Raw genomic sequence first — 15,442 nt, forward strand, 5'->3', positions numbered from 1 at the left:
TAGGGCCCGCGGGCAGCATTTAATAGACGCGACAAAACATATCCGAATGACCAGACTCAATAAGGCTGACTGGAAATCCGATTATAACCCAGCCTCACCTAGACTCGATCCAAGCCTTGATTGGCTCAATATTGACCTGAACATTGACCCTAGGTGACCCATTATCAAAAATTACCTAACCCGAAGTGATCCGATAGGCGATAACTGGACATCTAAAAGTGACCCGAAATCACATACCGGAAATAATCCGACTCAAATTAACTCAACCTAAATCCAACTCGATTGACCCATTGCAAGTCTTCCAGAACACAGTCACACTTCATCATTCAACCTTTCCTAAATTCAGCTCAAACAATCAACAAAACCCTCCAAATTCCTCCTTCAATAAAAAATAGCTGAAATAATGGCATGGGAAGATCAAAGATTAGACCTTGGAGCAATAGCTACTGTATTCGGGCTCGAACCCGGGACCTTGAAACTTAATGGGCATTTTATAAGTGGAGGGGTTGATTTTATAGCTTTTCAGTTACTTGGGTTTCACTATTTTCTTTCTTTTCTAAAAAGGGTTTGTCTACTGGTGTTGATTCTGATACTGCTTTGGTTGTTGATGGCAAGCTTGTTAAGTCTGGTAGTAAACGTAAGTCTGCGTGTAACGGTTCTTTTGTATGTTAAATATCGCGTTTATTGATAGTAATGAATGAGTGTTTAACCAATTAAGTGAGACCGTTTTATTTTATAATTTGAATTTCTTTGTGTTTTTGAATGAATGTTGTGATTTTATAATTTGATTTTATTCTGTATGTTGAATATCGCGTTTGTTGATAGTAATGAATGAGTGTTTAACTAAATAATTGAGACAGTCTTATTTTATAATTTGAGTTTCTGTGTTTTTTGAATGAATGAATGTTCTGATTGTATAATTTGAGTTTCTGTACTTCTGTAGTATGTTGAATACCGCGTTTATTGATAGTAATGAATGGGTGATTGATGGGTTTTATGTGTGTTTTGAATTGATGGTTGGATTTGGTTAAGATGGCTTTATGGTAGGAATTAGGATGGGTATTTGAAAAGTAGCGGAACCAGGATTTTTAGTTGGGGAGGCGAAAAATTTAGGAGGTGAAGGTGAAGTGGTGACTGGTGAGCTAGAAGTGTAATACAGTAAAAAAACTAGAAAAAGATTGGAAATTTTAGCTTAAAGTTTTGAATTTTTCATAGCCTAGGTGACGGCTGCCCCTGCCTCCTAGTCTCCTTTAGTTCCGTCACTGATTCATTCAAGTGTTCGGATGGTCTCTGGATGTTTTAGTTTGAAAATTTTCATGAAGTTTGAGGATAGTAAGTTCTGTGAGACCAACAAAAATTTACGTATTTCTTGTTTAACTATAGGAGTATATATAGGGTGGTTTGGATTGAGGGTATTGTTACGTGCTAATGGAGTTTAAAACAAAGAGGGAAAGCGAAAATGATGGTGGTGAAAGCCGAAAGGGGAGATTAGGAATGGTGAAGGTACATCAGCTGCAAGCCTGCAGCATGTCATCATACATCCTTAAGGATACCTGCCTACATGATGTTTATGTCTTTAAGATTAATTGTAGTATTTGGTAGTTCTTGCTTCTGTGTTATCTATAGGGTCAATTACAGGGTGGAAATTATCATAACAGTTGTCAACTATGTTATCAGTAGCATCGATTGAGCACCACATTGCTGGTAGGTTGACGTTAATCATTATGGTATAGCTACGACATTATACAGTAAAGACTGGTTAATGTATGTATGGGTGAAGAGTGAAGTAAATCACAATCATCTTGACACTAATGTTGAAATTAAGGTGGCTATATAGCTAAGCACTTGAGCATTAGATATCTAATGAATCCAGACATAAAATGACTGAGGACTCAAGAACACAATTTTCGTGAATTGTTTGAATGTGGATTCCATGTTTTCCATCGAGGCTGAGTCTGTATCGTCGTGTTTTGGGTCCTGACAGCTGATGAATGTCAAGTTTAAGCTACATACTGGAGGCTGGCAATTTAGATTAAGTATTAACTTTGTTTTGCTCTCTTAAAGCTGAGAGTTGAGCTTATGTTTGCAGGAACTCATGAACCACCGGAAGTTGACAGCTTACAAAACAATGCGAGGAAGAAGTAGGAATCTGTAGATATTCTCATCAAGATATCAATTTACCTAAATACAAAAGGCTCAAGGACAGCGATAATGGTATTCGTCAGACTTAGCTAACTTTAGTTGAATTTTGAGTCTCCAAATTGTCTGTGTGCTTCTGTTCCACTTCCTTTATATCGGATACTTCGAAATGTGCTCTCTAGGTACATAATCGCTTATTCACTTTTATCATTTATGCAGCTCCTGAAACGAATAGTGAGACAACTAGATATTGTGATTCCGGATTGAAAAGGAGACATTGTGTAGAAGATATAAGCCCCTTGAAAAAATTGAGTTAGTGGAAGCTATTCAACTGAAAACTCTCCAGGTACATGATCAATGTCCTCATTCGACTACATCTCTAAGCCGCTGTCATATCAAGCACTTTAAGACTTACCTGGGATTCTTTTGTATGGCAAGGAGAAAATGACAGGTCTTGTATCAGTAAATTACGTTGCCGCTATCAGATGACCGAAAATATGAAGTGATTATGGCAGCTCCATGTAAGAAAACACGGTGACCCGAGTTCATTTTCCACCTTATCGAGCTGTTTGGAAAGAGTAAGTCGTGTATATGTCTTTTTCACATGCGTGATATAGCCATAACCTTGTGTATTCTTCATTAACTAAAGGGTAGATAGTTTGGCCCACATGTGAGGCCTTTTTATATTAGAGTATTATTACATATCTGTATATGGAGAACGAAGAAAACTGCTATGATAGATACTGAGTGAACTGTGTGTGTATCTTTTACCTGAGAAAAAGAAAGTATTGATCTTCTTGGCTGAAATGCTTTGCGATTTGTTATGATCTTCGTTGAGCCTTTAGCAAAACTAACGACGTGAAAACTTGTAGAACCTTAGTGTCAATGACCTATGCTGTCGTGTAATGCTGTCGTGAAAACTTGTAGAACCTCAGTGACAGATATGTAAGCTTCATGGTTACTACTTACTGCTGTTGTGTAATGTTTCGCCATTTAATTGCCATGTACCACGCGTTGAGGCTATTATGTCAGATTGTCAGCTAGATACGATACCTTAGAGAAGGTAGATCCAAGTATAGAGACTGTGCTGTGGATGTTCTTGAGACATAATTTCTAGGTTCTGTTGGTTTATTCATCGTAAGATACATTGTACACTACAATGACCTATGCTGTCGTGTGTTATTGACTTCTTGCTCTGATATCTTGATTACTTTGCTTGTAGTTCTGTCCAGGAATCCGATAAGTAAGATGGGTAATTCACTTGCTAAGCTGAAATCAATTGTATAGGTGTGCATTTTATAGAGAGATAATTGCTGATTGTCAAAGTAAGTGCAAGTGTGCAACTACTAATACAACATCTGCTTCTTATGTTGTTATTGGGTGCTTTAGATTTCCCTCTCCAACTGCCAGTTAGAAGCAATTGACACATCAATCAAGGCGTGCACTGAACTAGAACAACTACGTCTATCTCACAATGATATTACGGTGTGTGCTCGATTTTTTTCCTCACTTCACCCATGTTTCTTCCGTCTCTCTTGTTTTGTGATTGCATTTTTACCCTAATCACCAACAACGGGCAACATTGCTTATCAATATACTTGTTTTCTAACAGACACTACACTACCAGAAGAACTGAGTCACAATAAGAAACTTCAAATTTTGGACATGGGAAACAACATGCTTTCTAGGTGGTCTGATATAGAGGTATGCACTAACGGGATGCATTCGCATTTTCTTCTTTTTTATATTGCTGTATAAAATTTCCTTAATACCGTTTTTTTTTTGGGGGTTTGGGCAGGCACTTTCTTCGTTACAGATCTGAAAAACCTGAATCTACTTGGCAACCCCATAGCTGAGAAGGCAAACTACTTAAGAAGGTAAAATCTTTTACGAGGCTAGCTTTAATTAGATGACTGTAATTTTATTATGCAGCGATGTTGGTTAATCTGTGGTAAACTGGTAATGCATTGAATGCAGATTAACAAACTAGCTCCTAGTTTGCAATTACTTAATTCAAAAAGATTAGAAACGCTGAACCATGCTCAAAAGACTAAGAAGGTAGAGCTGCATGGAATGATGTTGAACCCCTGAAGAAAAAGAAGGATATTGGCGAGAGATTAATGGAGAACACTAAAGCCGACAATCTACCAAAAGATAAAATAGAGTTTAAAAAGCAGAAGTATTCAAAAGATCATGTAGCAATCGAAGGTGTTAACATGGAGCTCAAGGAGAATCGTGTCAAGAAAGAAGTGCAGTGCTAGTGCAAGAAACTGATAGAACTAAAACAGGGAAGGCGACAGAGAAACGCAGAGAAAGCTAGGATAGATGTTATTGATGATAAGGAAAGATCGTTTATGGAACTCTTAGCTTACATTACCCCAGAGAACATGAATGCTGATGACGGAAAAAGAAAAAACCGCTCTGTAGAGAACATGAATTTCTGCCTTTGATTTTATCGTTCCAGTTCCAGATGTTGGGTTGGGAGGCCTGTCAGCATGGGATGTGTGAACAAATATAATCTTCCAGTTCCCGCTGCAAAATTGCTGAGTTTAAGGTAATTCCTTTTTCATTGTTTTTATTATGTATTGATTGTTTCAAATGACAATCCTACTACCCGACCCCGATTTATCAGGGGGCTTGTTGTTTGTAATCTTTGGTAACTCTTGGCTCTTGGATATTTAGTCACTTAGTGGTGTACACTGTACACAAGCAATTGTGATTTGTGAATAGTTGAATACGATTTGTGATATTATATTATATTCCAATATGAACATCTTAGTCTGATGTGATGATATTATGTGTTTAAAGATCCTAGACCTGAGTAAAATCTTCGTTGACTGAATCAATTATACATTACAATTATTTTACAATGATTGATAAATATTTTATATAATACTCCGTAAAAAGGTATCCATGAGATTATAACACTTGTTAGAAACATTTTTAAGACTTTTCCCAATCATTGATCTGTCCCACAACTAGATCTGGTCATTGCCTGAACCAACGTCTGAACCTGGACCCTGTTAATTCGGACTATTTGAATTGGTTTGTGTTCCATCTGAATTGAACATACCCAACTTGGCTTGAGCCACCCCACTAAGTTAGGCTGGTTTGTAGCCGTGTAGTTCTGATTTCGCCACTCTATCTTCTCAGGCTGGTTCAAAGCCATCTTTGATACATGCTAGAGGTTGTTAATAGTAGATTTGGTTTAGATCAATGTGGGTTTGGAACGGGTTAGCTGACTGGTTTTTATGGGACGACCCGGTTGGCCGATTGGCGGGATGCATACTACGTGAATGGAGTATTATTGTAGTAACTAGACGGGTCCTACCCAATTCCCGGTTTATAGTTTATCCTGGAACGAACCACACTTTCTAGTTTCTGTTTCTCGTGGATAAACACGTGAACAAGTTTTGGTAGTATAAAATAGTACAAATTGCATTATCAAATTATTATATCATTATCTTGCTCTATAATGACTTATGAGTCATTTTGCATGTATATAAAAGCAATGGTATTGCATCATCAAATTATGCATCATTGTCTTGTTAACACAAGCATAACACATTTCAAGGGAAATTCCCTTAAACAACAAGCTAACACTTGCTTATGGCTTCTACAACCACCCTACTTTCCAATACCCATCATGGTGAAACAAGCGAGATCTCAGCTGTCCATCGTGACATCATAGAACGTAATGTCCTTACTCGGCTTGATGGGTTGTCGCTAGCTGCTTTAAGCTGCACCTCTTCGTATTTCTACATGCTCTCGTCTGAGGATTCACTGTGGAGGAAGATTTGTACCTCGGTGTGGCCCTCTGTGAACCATCCACATGTTCACCGGCTTATCTCAGCCGTCCCTAATGGTCACCGTAGATTCTTCTCCGACTCTTTCCCGCTTTTGACACCTCTTGAACAAGTAAGAAATCGTAACTGTCCGACACTCCCTTCAGAGATAATCTCAGCTGTTGATATTTGGTATCAAGACAAGCTGATTTTCTCTACGGTATTAGAATCAAAAACAAAGTCTGGTGGGTTCTTACGTTCTCCATTTCGGGTTAACCTACTTGACCCGAAAAAAATCCACCCAGTTACCCAAGTCAAAAACGGCCGGGATGGCGACACTTGGTTAACCATAAGTGAGTTAGAAGAAAACTTGATATTGAGTTGGATCATATTTGACCCGGTCACCCAAAAGAGTGCGAATTTCTCAAGCATAAGCCCGGTATCATCAGAAAAAAAACACTGGAACCCGGGCGAATATGAGATCGAGTATGCAACCATATTGGGTAGTGAACAAGTTGAGTACGTGGAGTGTAAGACGGTGATCACGTGCAGGGGGTTGGACCATGGCGAGTTGCAAGTGAAGGAGGCATGCTTACGAGTAAAAAATATGGATGAGAATTACTTGAATGGGAAGGAGAGTTTACGATATTTGGTGAATGCTATCGAGTTTGGGAAGAGGAAAACAAGGAGAATCGGAAAAGAAGGGAAGAATATGCATGAAGAGTATTTGAAAATGAAAAGATTGAGATGGGATAAAAGGATTAAAAGGGCGAGAGTGTTAGGGATTGCCTGTAGTGGTGGTGTTGCTCTTGTTGGTGTAGGTACTGTTGGTGTAGGTATTGTTGGTGTTGTTTATATGGTAGTCTACTCGTTTTGTACATATTTTGCCAAATGAACCCAACTTTCATGTACTCCCTCCGTCCCAATTATTTGTTTACCTTTTATTATTATTTGTGAAGAGTATTTTAATCAAAGGTAGACAAATGATTGGGGATCCGCTACCGATTGGAAGAGGATTTGTACAAACATTGCAAATAGTGACAATTTGAGTTCCGCTCTTAAGCTATCTAACCGTACAAGTAAACTTGGCGGATGGGTAGCTGTGGACAGTAGTACAGGCAAAGTGTTATAGTCGACATCAAATCCTAGTATCTCCTCCTCCAACGGCCCTGTTACGGTGGCTAATGGAATTGTTTTTGCTGGTTCAACCAATGGAAAAACTGGACCAGTTTATGCCATGGATGCTAACACGCCTAACAGAGAAAATAGTCTATGGTCATTCGGAACAGGAGCAACTGTATTTGGTGGTGTCTCTGTTAGTGATGGGTGCATTTATCTTGGACATGGTTATAAAGTTGGGAGTTGGATCTTTCAATCCAACTTTTACGACTTTACGAGTGGAAAAACTCTATTTGCATTTTGTACATATTAACTACTGTTGTTTCATCCAAAGTTGAGTGGCCAACTTTATGAATTGCACTACTTGGTGTGCGCCTTGTTGTCGAGCATATGTAGGCAACTAAGCGAAAATGCTACGCTTACAGCAACTGCACTACTTGGTGTGCTCCTTACTGTATGAGTTTCTGTTCCTAATTATGTAGTTTTCAATTTCTGAGAAACTGCTTTCCTTACTGCATGAGTTTCTGTTGTTACCTTTTATTAAAATAATACCCGTTACAAAGAATAAAAGAGGTAAACAAATGAATGCGAGGGAGGAAGTGATTTCAGTGTACATGGGTAATGTTGGTTGTTGTTTTTGATGATGTTGTAGGGATTGGAGGTGTGCGTCAAGGTGAAGTGGTTATCTGTGCAACAGAAAAAGCTTTGATTATTTGAAAGACATTGAATCCCTCACTAATCTTACTGTAATTTCTCTAATTAACTTCGTAATTGTGTTGTCTTACTTGTGAATTGGTGTTATTTTTCGGAAAGGTTGGATTTTGATTGGTTTTGAGTTGAATTAGGTGTGCAATGCTGGGAAAAATAAGATCAGATCAATGGATGAGGTTAAGAATTTGGTTAAATTGCGTGCCTTGATATTAAATGGTGAGTTTTCGGATTATCGGATAGTTTTGGGTTTGTGGATTCAGCTAATGCCGTTTAATGGGTACATGTTGGTGAAGTTTGTTATGATGAGTTTTTTATGTTTGTTCTGTGACCTGCATTTAATGAGATTTCCTCGATTTCAGGGATCGATCAGCTTTCCGTGTTAAACACTGTTGGTATGTGTTTCTGTTTTCTCTTGTTTCGCAGTTATCTTATATTCATGGTTACTACTTACTAATATTGTGTGTTGTGTCGAATGGCTGATGCTCATGTAGAAATTCAAGGTGTTGAACATGTTGAATTTCTGTGGTAAACTGGTAGAACAAAAACAGGGAAGGCGACAGAGAAACGCAGAGAAAGCTAGGAAAGATCGTTAACATGTTGACGATAAGGAAAAATCGTTTATGGAACTCTTAGCTTACATTACCCCAGAGAACATGAATGCTGATGATGGAAAAAGAAAAAACCGCTCTGTAGAGAACATGAATTCGATAGGTGCCGTAGTAACTTTCCCGGCAAAGAATAAGAAAGCTAAGGGAGCTGGAATTTCTGCCTTTGAGTTTATCGTTCCAGTTCCAGATGTTGGGTTGGGAGGCCTGTCAGCATGGGATGTATGAACAAATATAATCTTCCAGTTCTCGCTGCAAAATTGCTGAGTTTAAGGTAATTCCTTTTTCGTTGTTTTTATTATGTATTGATTGTTTCAAATGACGATCCTACTACTCGACCCCGATTTATCAGAGGGCTTGTTGTTTGTTATCTTTGGTAACTCTTGGCTCTTGGATATTTAGTCAACATTTTGTGCCTTCATTTCTCCGACCTCTCTTTACGTGAATATGTGGTTTGTGGTTTAGTGGTGTACACTGTACACAAGCAATTGTGATTTGTGAATACTATTTGTGATATTATATTATATTCCAATATGAACATCTTATTCTGATGTGACGATATATTAGACATTACAATTATTTTACAATGATTGATGAATATCTTATAATACTCTGTAAAAAGGTATCCATGAGATTATAACTCTTGTTAGAAACATTTTTAAGACTTTTCCAGTTTTCCCAATCATTGACCTGGTCATTGCCTGAACCAACGTCTGAACTTGGACCCTGTTAATTCGGACTATTTGAATTGGTTCGTGGTCAGTCTGAATTGAACATACCAAACTTGGCTTGAGCCACCCCACTAAGTTAGGCTGATTTGTAGCCGTGTAGTTCTGATTTCGCCGCTCTATCTACTCAGGCTGGTTCAAAGCCCTCTTTGATACATGGTAGAGGTTGTTAATAGTAGATTTGGTTTAGATCAATGTGGGTTTGGAACGGGTTAGCTGACTGGTTTTTATGGGCCGGCCCGGTTGGCCGATTGGCAGGATGCATACTACGTGCATGGAGTATTATTGTAGTAACTAGACGAGTCCTATGGCTCCTACGATTCCAACCCAAGTCCCGGTTTATAGTTTATCATGGAATACGAACCACACTTTCTAGTTTCTGTTTCTTGTCCGTAAACACGTGAACAAGTTTTGGTTAGTATAAAATAGTACAAATTGCATTATCAAATTATATATCATTATCTTGCTCTATAATGACTTCTGAGTCACTTTGCATGTATATAAAATCAATGATATTGCATCATCAAATTATGTATCATTGTTTTGTTAACACAAGCATAAAACATTTCAAGGGAAATTCCCTTAAACAACAAGCTAACACTTGCTTATGGCTTCTACAACCACCCTACTTTCCAATACCGATCATGGTGAAACAAGCGTGATCTCGGCTGTCCATCGTGACATCATAGAACGTAATGTCCTTACTCGGCTTGACGGGTTGTCGCTAGCTGCCTTAAGCTGCACCTCTTCGTATTTCTACATGCTCTCGTCTGAGGATTCCCTGTGGAGGAAGATTTGTAACTCAGCGTGGCCCTCTGTGAACCATCCACATGTTCACCGGCTTATCTCAGCCGTCCCTAATGGTCACCGTAGATTCTTCTCCGACTCTTTCCCGCTTTTGACACCTCTTAAACAAGTAAGAAATCCTAACTGTCCGACACTCCCTTCAGAGATAATCTCAGCTGTTGATATTTGGTATCAAGACAAGCTCATTTTCTCTAGGGTATTAGAATCAGAAACAAAGTCTGGTGAGTTTTTACGTTCTCCATTTCGGGTTAACCTACTTGACCCGAAAAAAATCCACCCAGTTACCCGAGTAAAAAAGGGCCGGGATGGCGACACTTGGTTAACCATAAGTGAGTTAGAAGAGAACTTGATATTGAGTTGGATCATATTTGACCCGGTCACCCAAAAGAGTGCGAATTTCTCAAGCATAAGCCCGATATCATCAGAAAAAAAACACTGGAACCCGGGTGAATATGACATCGAGTATGCAACCATATTGGTTTGTGAACGGGTTGGGTACGTGGAGTGTAAGGTCGTAGTCACGTGCAGGGGGTTGGACCATGGTGAGTTGCAAGTGAAGGAGGCATGCTTACAAGTAAAAGACATGGATGAGAATTACTTGAATGGGAAGGAGAGTTTACGGTGTTTGGTGAATGCTATCGAGTTTGGGAAGAGGAAAGCAAGGAGAATCGGAAAAGAAGGGAAGAATATGCATGAAGAGTATTTGAAAATGAAAAGATTGAGATGGGATAAAAGGATTTCAAGGGCGAGAGTTTTAGGGATTGCCTGTAGTGGTGGTGTTGCACTTGTTGGTGTAGGTACTGTTGGTGTAGGTATTGTTGGTGTTGTTTATATGGTAGTCTACTCGTTTTTTACATATTTTACCAAATGAAGCCAACTTTCATGTACTCCTCCGTCCCAATTATTTGTTTACCTTTTATTATTATTATTATTTGTGAGGAGTATTTAATCAAAAGTACACAAATGATTGGGGATCCGCTACCAATGGGAAGAGGATTTATACAAACATTGCAAATAGTGACAATTTGACTTCCGCTCTTAAGCTATCTAACCGTACAAGTAAACTTGGCGGATGGGTAGCTGTGGACAGTAGTACAGGCAAAGTGTTATAGTCGACATCAAATCCTAGTATCTTCTCCTCCAACGGCCCTGTTACGGTGGCTAATGGAATTGTTTTTGCTGGTTCAACCAATGGAAAAATTGGACCAAATTATGCCATGGATGCTAACACACCTAACAGAGAAAATAGTCTATGGTCATTCGGAACAGGAGCAACTGTATTTGGTGGTGTCTCTGTTAGTGATGGGTGCATTTATCTTGGACATGGTTATAAAGTTGGAGTTGAATCTTTCAATTCAACTTTTACGACTTTAAGAGTGGAAAAACTCTATTTGCAATTTTGTACATATTAACTACTGTTGTTTTCATCCAAATTTGAGTGGCCAACTTTATGAATTGCACTACTTGGTGTGCGCCTTGTTGTCGAGCATGGAGCATATGTAGGCAACTAAGCGAAAATGCTACGCTTATACCAACTCCACTACTTGGTGTGCTCCTTACTGTATGAGTTTCTGTTCCTAATTATGTAGTTTTCAATTTATGAGAAACTGCTTTCCTTTTTTTTTTTTTCAGAAAACTGGTTTCCTTACTGCAGGAGTTTCTGTTGTTAATTGTTCAGAGAAATTAATGGAATGTGATTGTAACAGGCGGCGGTTTATTTCAACAAAAATACAGTGCTTTTGCTTTGAGGAGCAACGGCTTCTTCCTGGGGAGCAGGTCGGCATGCCTGTAAGTAGTACTTCTTCATCATTTTCCATGAAAAATCGATAAACAATATGCATCACAACATAATACTATCAATCTATCATATACATTCTTCAAGGTTTCCGAGGAATCAAATCAAGCTGCTGTCTCTAGTTCAGTGTATCCTAGTATACATTAAAACATTTGGTAGACTAATTATTGTTCCATCCCGCCCTCACCATAGCGAAGCATTGCTTGAAGACACGTTTATAGGCGGTCTTACGGTCTTACCCATGAGTCGTATCTCATCTGGCCCCCAGTCTGGAGATGATCACCTGTACTCTAGATTATGCAGGCAGCAGTAGTGACTGTAAGATCCGAAGGATGCCATCGCCATTTGCAGGGGTGTCATTCATGTTTCATACTACAGTTTAAACTCCAACGTTGTGGGGAACCGCGTCTACAGCTTGCAGTAGGTCCCCTAAATCAGGAGATTTCAACATCAGTTATCATGAATTTAGACAGGAATAAATAACGAAGAATACAAGGTTTAGATTTTAGAACTACTTTTTGTTCAGAATGTGCTGAAGTTGCCTTAAATTGTGTGCAAAGCATTTGAAATAATGTAGTTGCCTTAAATTGTGCTTTGTCATTCTGTTGGTAATGTCTCAAATTGCCTATGAAAGGTCGAGTTGTTTTCAAGTTTAACCTTCATATCTGCGCAGCACAAAATTTATTTTTACGAGTTCATAATTTGACCTATCTACATGGCAAAAGTTTGCATTTTGATTGTCGATCAGGTAAAATTTCTCATACTATGCAAATTAGAAGCTCAAATTAAGACTGGTTCCACTGCAAAACTAGATACATAGTCATAGAGTGACGTAATTTTAGAACCGCTACATGCCATAATTCTTTCCAGACTGATTTCCCCCAATCTTACATGGGTCACAAGTACTCACAAGGCAAATTGTTCACAATTTAACATACTTGAAACGGCAACCAAAAACGGATCGCATCTGCAGTGAATAAAATAATAAAAACATAGTAGCCTTAATGTCTAAAAATCGGAATTATGAAGGCAGCAGTAGTGACCGTAAGATTTGAAAGACGTCATCACCTGTACTCGGGAATTGGGATTATGAAGAATATGAGGTTTGGAACTACTTTTTGTTCAGAATGTGCTGAAATATGTGCAAGGCATTTGGAAACGTAGTAGCCTTAATGTCTAAAAATGCCCGTGAAGATCGAGTAGTTTCTAAGTTTCTCCTACCCATCTGCGTGCCATAAAATTTATTCTTACGAGTTCATAATTCACAATATTCGAAGAATAGGTTTTTGTCTAAAAATAAATAAAAATTGCTGTAGCCAGGATTCGAACCTGGGGATCAATCTAAACTCAAAGAGTTCAATTTTGATTTACCAATGGGCTACTACAGCTTTGTTGCTCAAGTTGGGAAACAAAAATATATGACCCGTCTGCGTAACCCTGAAAACCGCAGCCCAAAACTGATCAAATCTGTGAAACTAAATTGATTTTTTTTGCTGAACTGAAATTACCCAAACCCAAACACTCGATTGAAGACGATTTTGGGCCAACATTAAATTGCACCAACCTCGATTGAAAACGATTTTAATCGTAAGTCGTGACCGTCTAACTCTAAACAATTCAAACCAAACCCGACCATGTTTAGAACTCACTAAAACCACATATATTACACATTACGCATAAAATAATTCGAAGCATGAGCATTAACGTACTTATCTACGTGTCAAAAGTTGGCATTTTGAATTTCGATGAGGTCAAATTTCTCATACAAGGATACACAACTATGTATTTGAAAGCTCAAATTAGGACGGGTTCTTTTGCAAAACTAGATACAGAGCATGAAATACGACGTAATTTAAGAATCAGTACATGCGGTAAATCTTCCAATGTGACTAATTTCCCGCAAATCTGACAGGCCAATTATTCACAATTTAACTTGCTTTGTTATCGTCATGCTAAATTTTGAGCCGCGTATAGAATTATACAAGAAGTTACCAAGATGATTGGAATGGAACACTAAACAAAAACGGATTGAATGAGACTAAAATAATAGGATGATAAAACGGATGGAATGAGGATAAAATAATAGGATATTCTGTTTTTATATAAAAACTCAAAAAACATTGCTGTAGCCAGGATTCGAACCTGGAATCATTTTTCTTATAAAGAAGTGGATTTACCAGTGTGCTACTACAGCTTTGATGATAATTTAGGGAACGAAATTTATATGACTATTATTATTGGGCTGACCCTAACTACCGCAGCTCCGCAGGCCATCAACCAAAATATGTGAAATTAAGCATCTTGATAAAACACTCAATTCTCTCTCAAATTCTCTCTCAAAAAACTCTCTCTAAAAAACCCTAGCCTCCATCAAATTATACAAGGGGCTCCATCGATTATCAATCGATCGATGGTAAGCCCCAAAATTGTTTCAAATTTTAATCAATAGTATGCATACCTATTTTCAATTCAATAAGTGTCTCCCTTTTGGTGAGAATCGTTTTTTCATCCCTTATTTCGGGGGTTTTCCATTTATTCGTGGTTTTAGTTTCATCAGTAATATAGTCAGGAGTAGTTCGTTGATGGTTTGCAGCGTGTTCTTTGAAAGGGTAAAAGTGATTTGTCAACGATCTTTGGAACCATTCAGAGGTAAATTTTATCTCATAAATCAAATGAAGGATCCCCTCAAAAGCTACATGAAGATAGCGATAATAGGACGAGCCGAATTGTCAGATGCTGTTTTGAGATCCCTAGTTTATAAGAAAATTATTTTTCTTTGGTTTCCATTAGATTTGTTTTCGATTATAGTTATTCTTTGTAAGTGCCGTATGGCGTTCTATTAATGAATTGTTCTTTTTTCAAAAAAAAAAAATATGTGAAATTAAATTATTTCTTTTGTTGAACTGAAACTAGTGTAGATCCCGCGCAAATGCGCGGTAAATATAGGCCTATTAATTTTTAGTGTATTAGTTATAGATTTTAGATTTATGTCTCGCAATTTTTTATAAAAAATAACTAATATTAAAAGTAATCAAAAGAATTGAATAATTCTATTAATTGTGTTTTTTGTGAAAATATTTTAACTACATCAAATTATTTAAAAAAAAAAAAAACTTTTTTCGTCACGAAGTTAATAATAGGAGATACCGATTTTATGTATAGATTATTTTAAATGGAAAATTAGTTTAATAAATGAAAATCTAATTTGTTTCCATACATAAGTTTGAGCACTTTGGAGGAAAAACTTTAGAGGTTGTATTATCTTAGTATATAGGAGGATTTATATACTTTTTAATTTTGCACCTCATTAATATTTATCAGTTCACTCAATTGTATTTTGATATGAAACCAAAAAAAATGAAATGGAAAACTAATAAAAAAAATTATAAGTTGTGAATTTATTTTAGTCAATGTTTTTTTGTCACGAAACTAATAGTAAACATGTGTCAAGTTATTCTGTACAGTAATAATTATTGCATTACTAAAAAATTTAGCAACTTATACTTAGTTTAATATCTATTTTATTTTATTTTAATGAAAAATTCATAATTATGAATATATTTAAAAAATTAGAGTTTATTTATAAGAATATATCATTGAAAAGATAATAATGTAATGAAATAAAATTAAATTTATTACCTTATTTAGTTAGATGCTTTTTGGAGGGAAAACTAAGAGAATTTTTATTCTCTTAGTAGTAGGGGGGATTAAATTGATTTTAAACAACGTAATCAAAAAATTTCACAAATCAAA

The 15,442-nt window shown here is 37.2% G+C and overlaps 2 protein-coding genes across 11 annotated transcripts; both read left to right on the top strand.

Annotated features, from left to right (window-relative positions):
• Positions 1-293: 293 nt before the first annotated feature.
• Positions 294-12,313, top strand: LOC141614565 (uncharacterized). 10 transcript variants are annotated; one of them, XR_012529353.1, is made up of 15 exons: positions 300-637; positions 2,090-2,214; positions 2,359-2,485; positions 2,578-2,717; positions 3,362-3,391; positions 3,529-3,624; positions 3,752-3,843; positions 3,938-4,016; positions 4,117-4,693; positions 7,696-7,789; positions 7,889-7,970; positions 8,114-8,146; positions 8,246-8,633; positions 11,601-11,682; positions 11,777-12,313. XR_012529353.1 is itself a non-coding variant. In XM_074433311.1 (11 exons), exons 1-3 carry the CDS (start codon positions 404-406, stop codon positions 3,773-3,775), a joined length of 354 nt encoding a protein of 117 aa, XP_074289412.1. In that variant the 5' UTR covers positions 294-403; the 3' UTR covers positions 3,776-3,843; positions 3,938-4,016; positions 4,117-4,693; positions 7,696-7,789; positions 7,889-7,970; positions 8,114-8,146; positions 8,246-8,633; positions 11,601-11,682; positions 11,777-12,313. The 10 variants fall into 10 exon arrangements, 3 of the variants coding, with proteins under 3 accessions (XP_074289412.1, XP_074289419.1, XP_074289423.1); XR_012529350.1 differs by having other exon boundaries at positions 2,591-2,717; positions 3,362-3,426; XR_012529351.1 differs by having other exon boundaries at positions 300-505; positions 3,362-3,426.
• On the top strand, positions 8,643-11,373 carry LOC141614557 (putative F-box protein At2g36090). The gene has a single exon (XM_074433304.1). The coding sequence runs from the start codon at positions 9,695-9,697 to the stop codon at positions 10,763-10,765; it is 1,071 nt and encodes a 356-aa protein (XP_074289405.1). The 5' UTR covers positions 8,643-9,694; the 3' UTR covers positions 10,766-11,373.
• Positions 12,314-15,442: the final 3,129 nt, after the last annotated feature.

The sequence above is a fragment of the Silene latifolia genome, chromosome 1 (assembly GCF_048544455.1).
Source record: "Silene latifolia isolate original U9 population chromosome 1, ASM4854445v1, whole genome shotgun sequence".
NCBI lineage: Eukaryota > Viridiplantae > Streptophyta > Magnoliopsida > Caryophyllales > Caryophyllaceae > Silene > Silene latifolia.

Excerpts from the sequence above, each read along its gene's own strand:
- LOC141614565 (XM_074433311.1), top strand. The coding sequence starts at position 404 with ATGGCATGGGAAGATCAAAGATTAGACCTTGGAGCAATAGCTACTGTA. Across the intron at positions 638-3,528 it reads TGTTAAGTCTGGTAGTAAAC|ATTTCCCTCTCCAACTGCCA; the intron begins GTAAGTCTGCGT and ends TGGGTGCTTTAG. Across the intron at positions 3,625-3,751 it reads TATCTCACAATGATATTACG|ACACTACACTACCAGAAGAA; the intron begins GTGTGTGCTCGA and ends GTTTTCTAACAG.
- LOC141614557 (XM_074433304.1), top strand. The coding sequence starts at position 9,695 with ATGGCTTCTACAACCACCCTACTTTCCAATACCGATCATGGTGAAACA.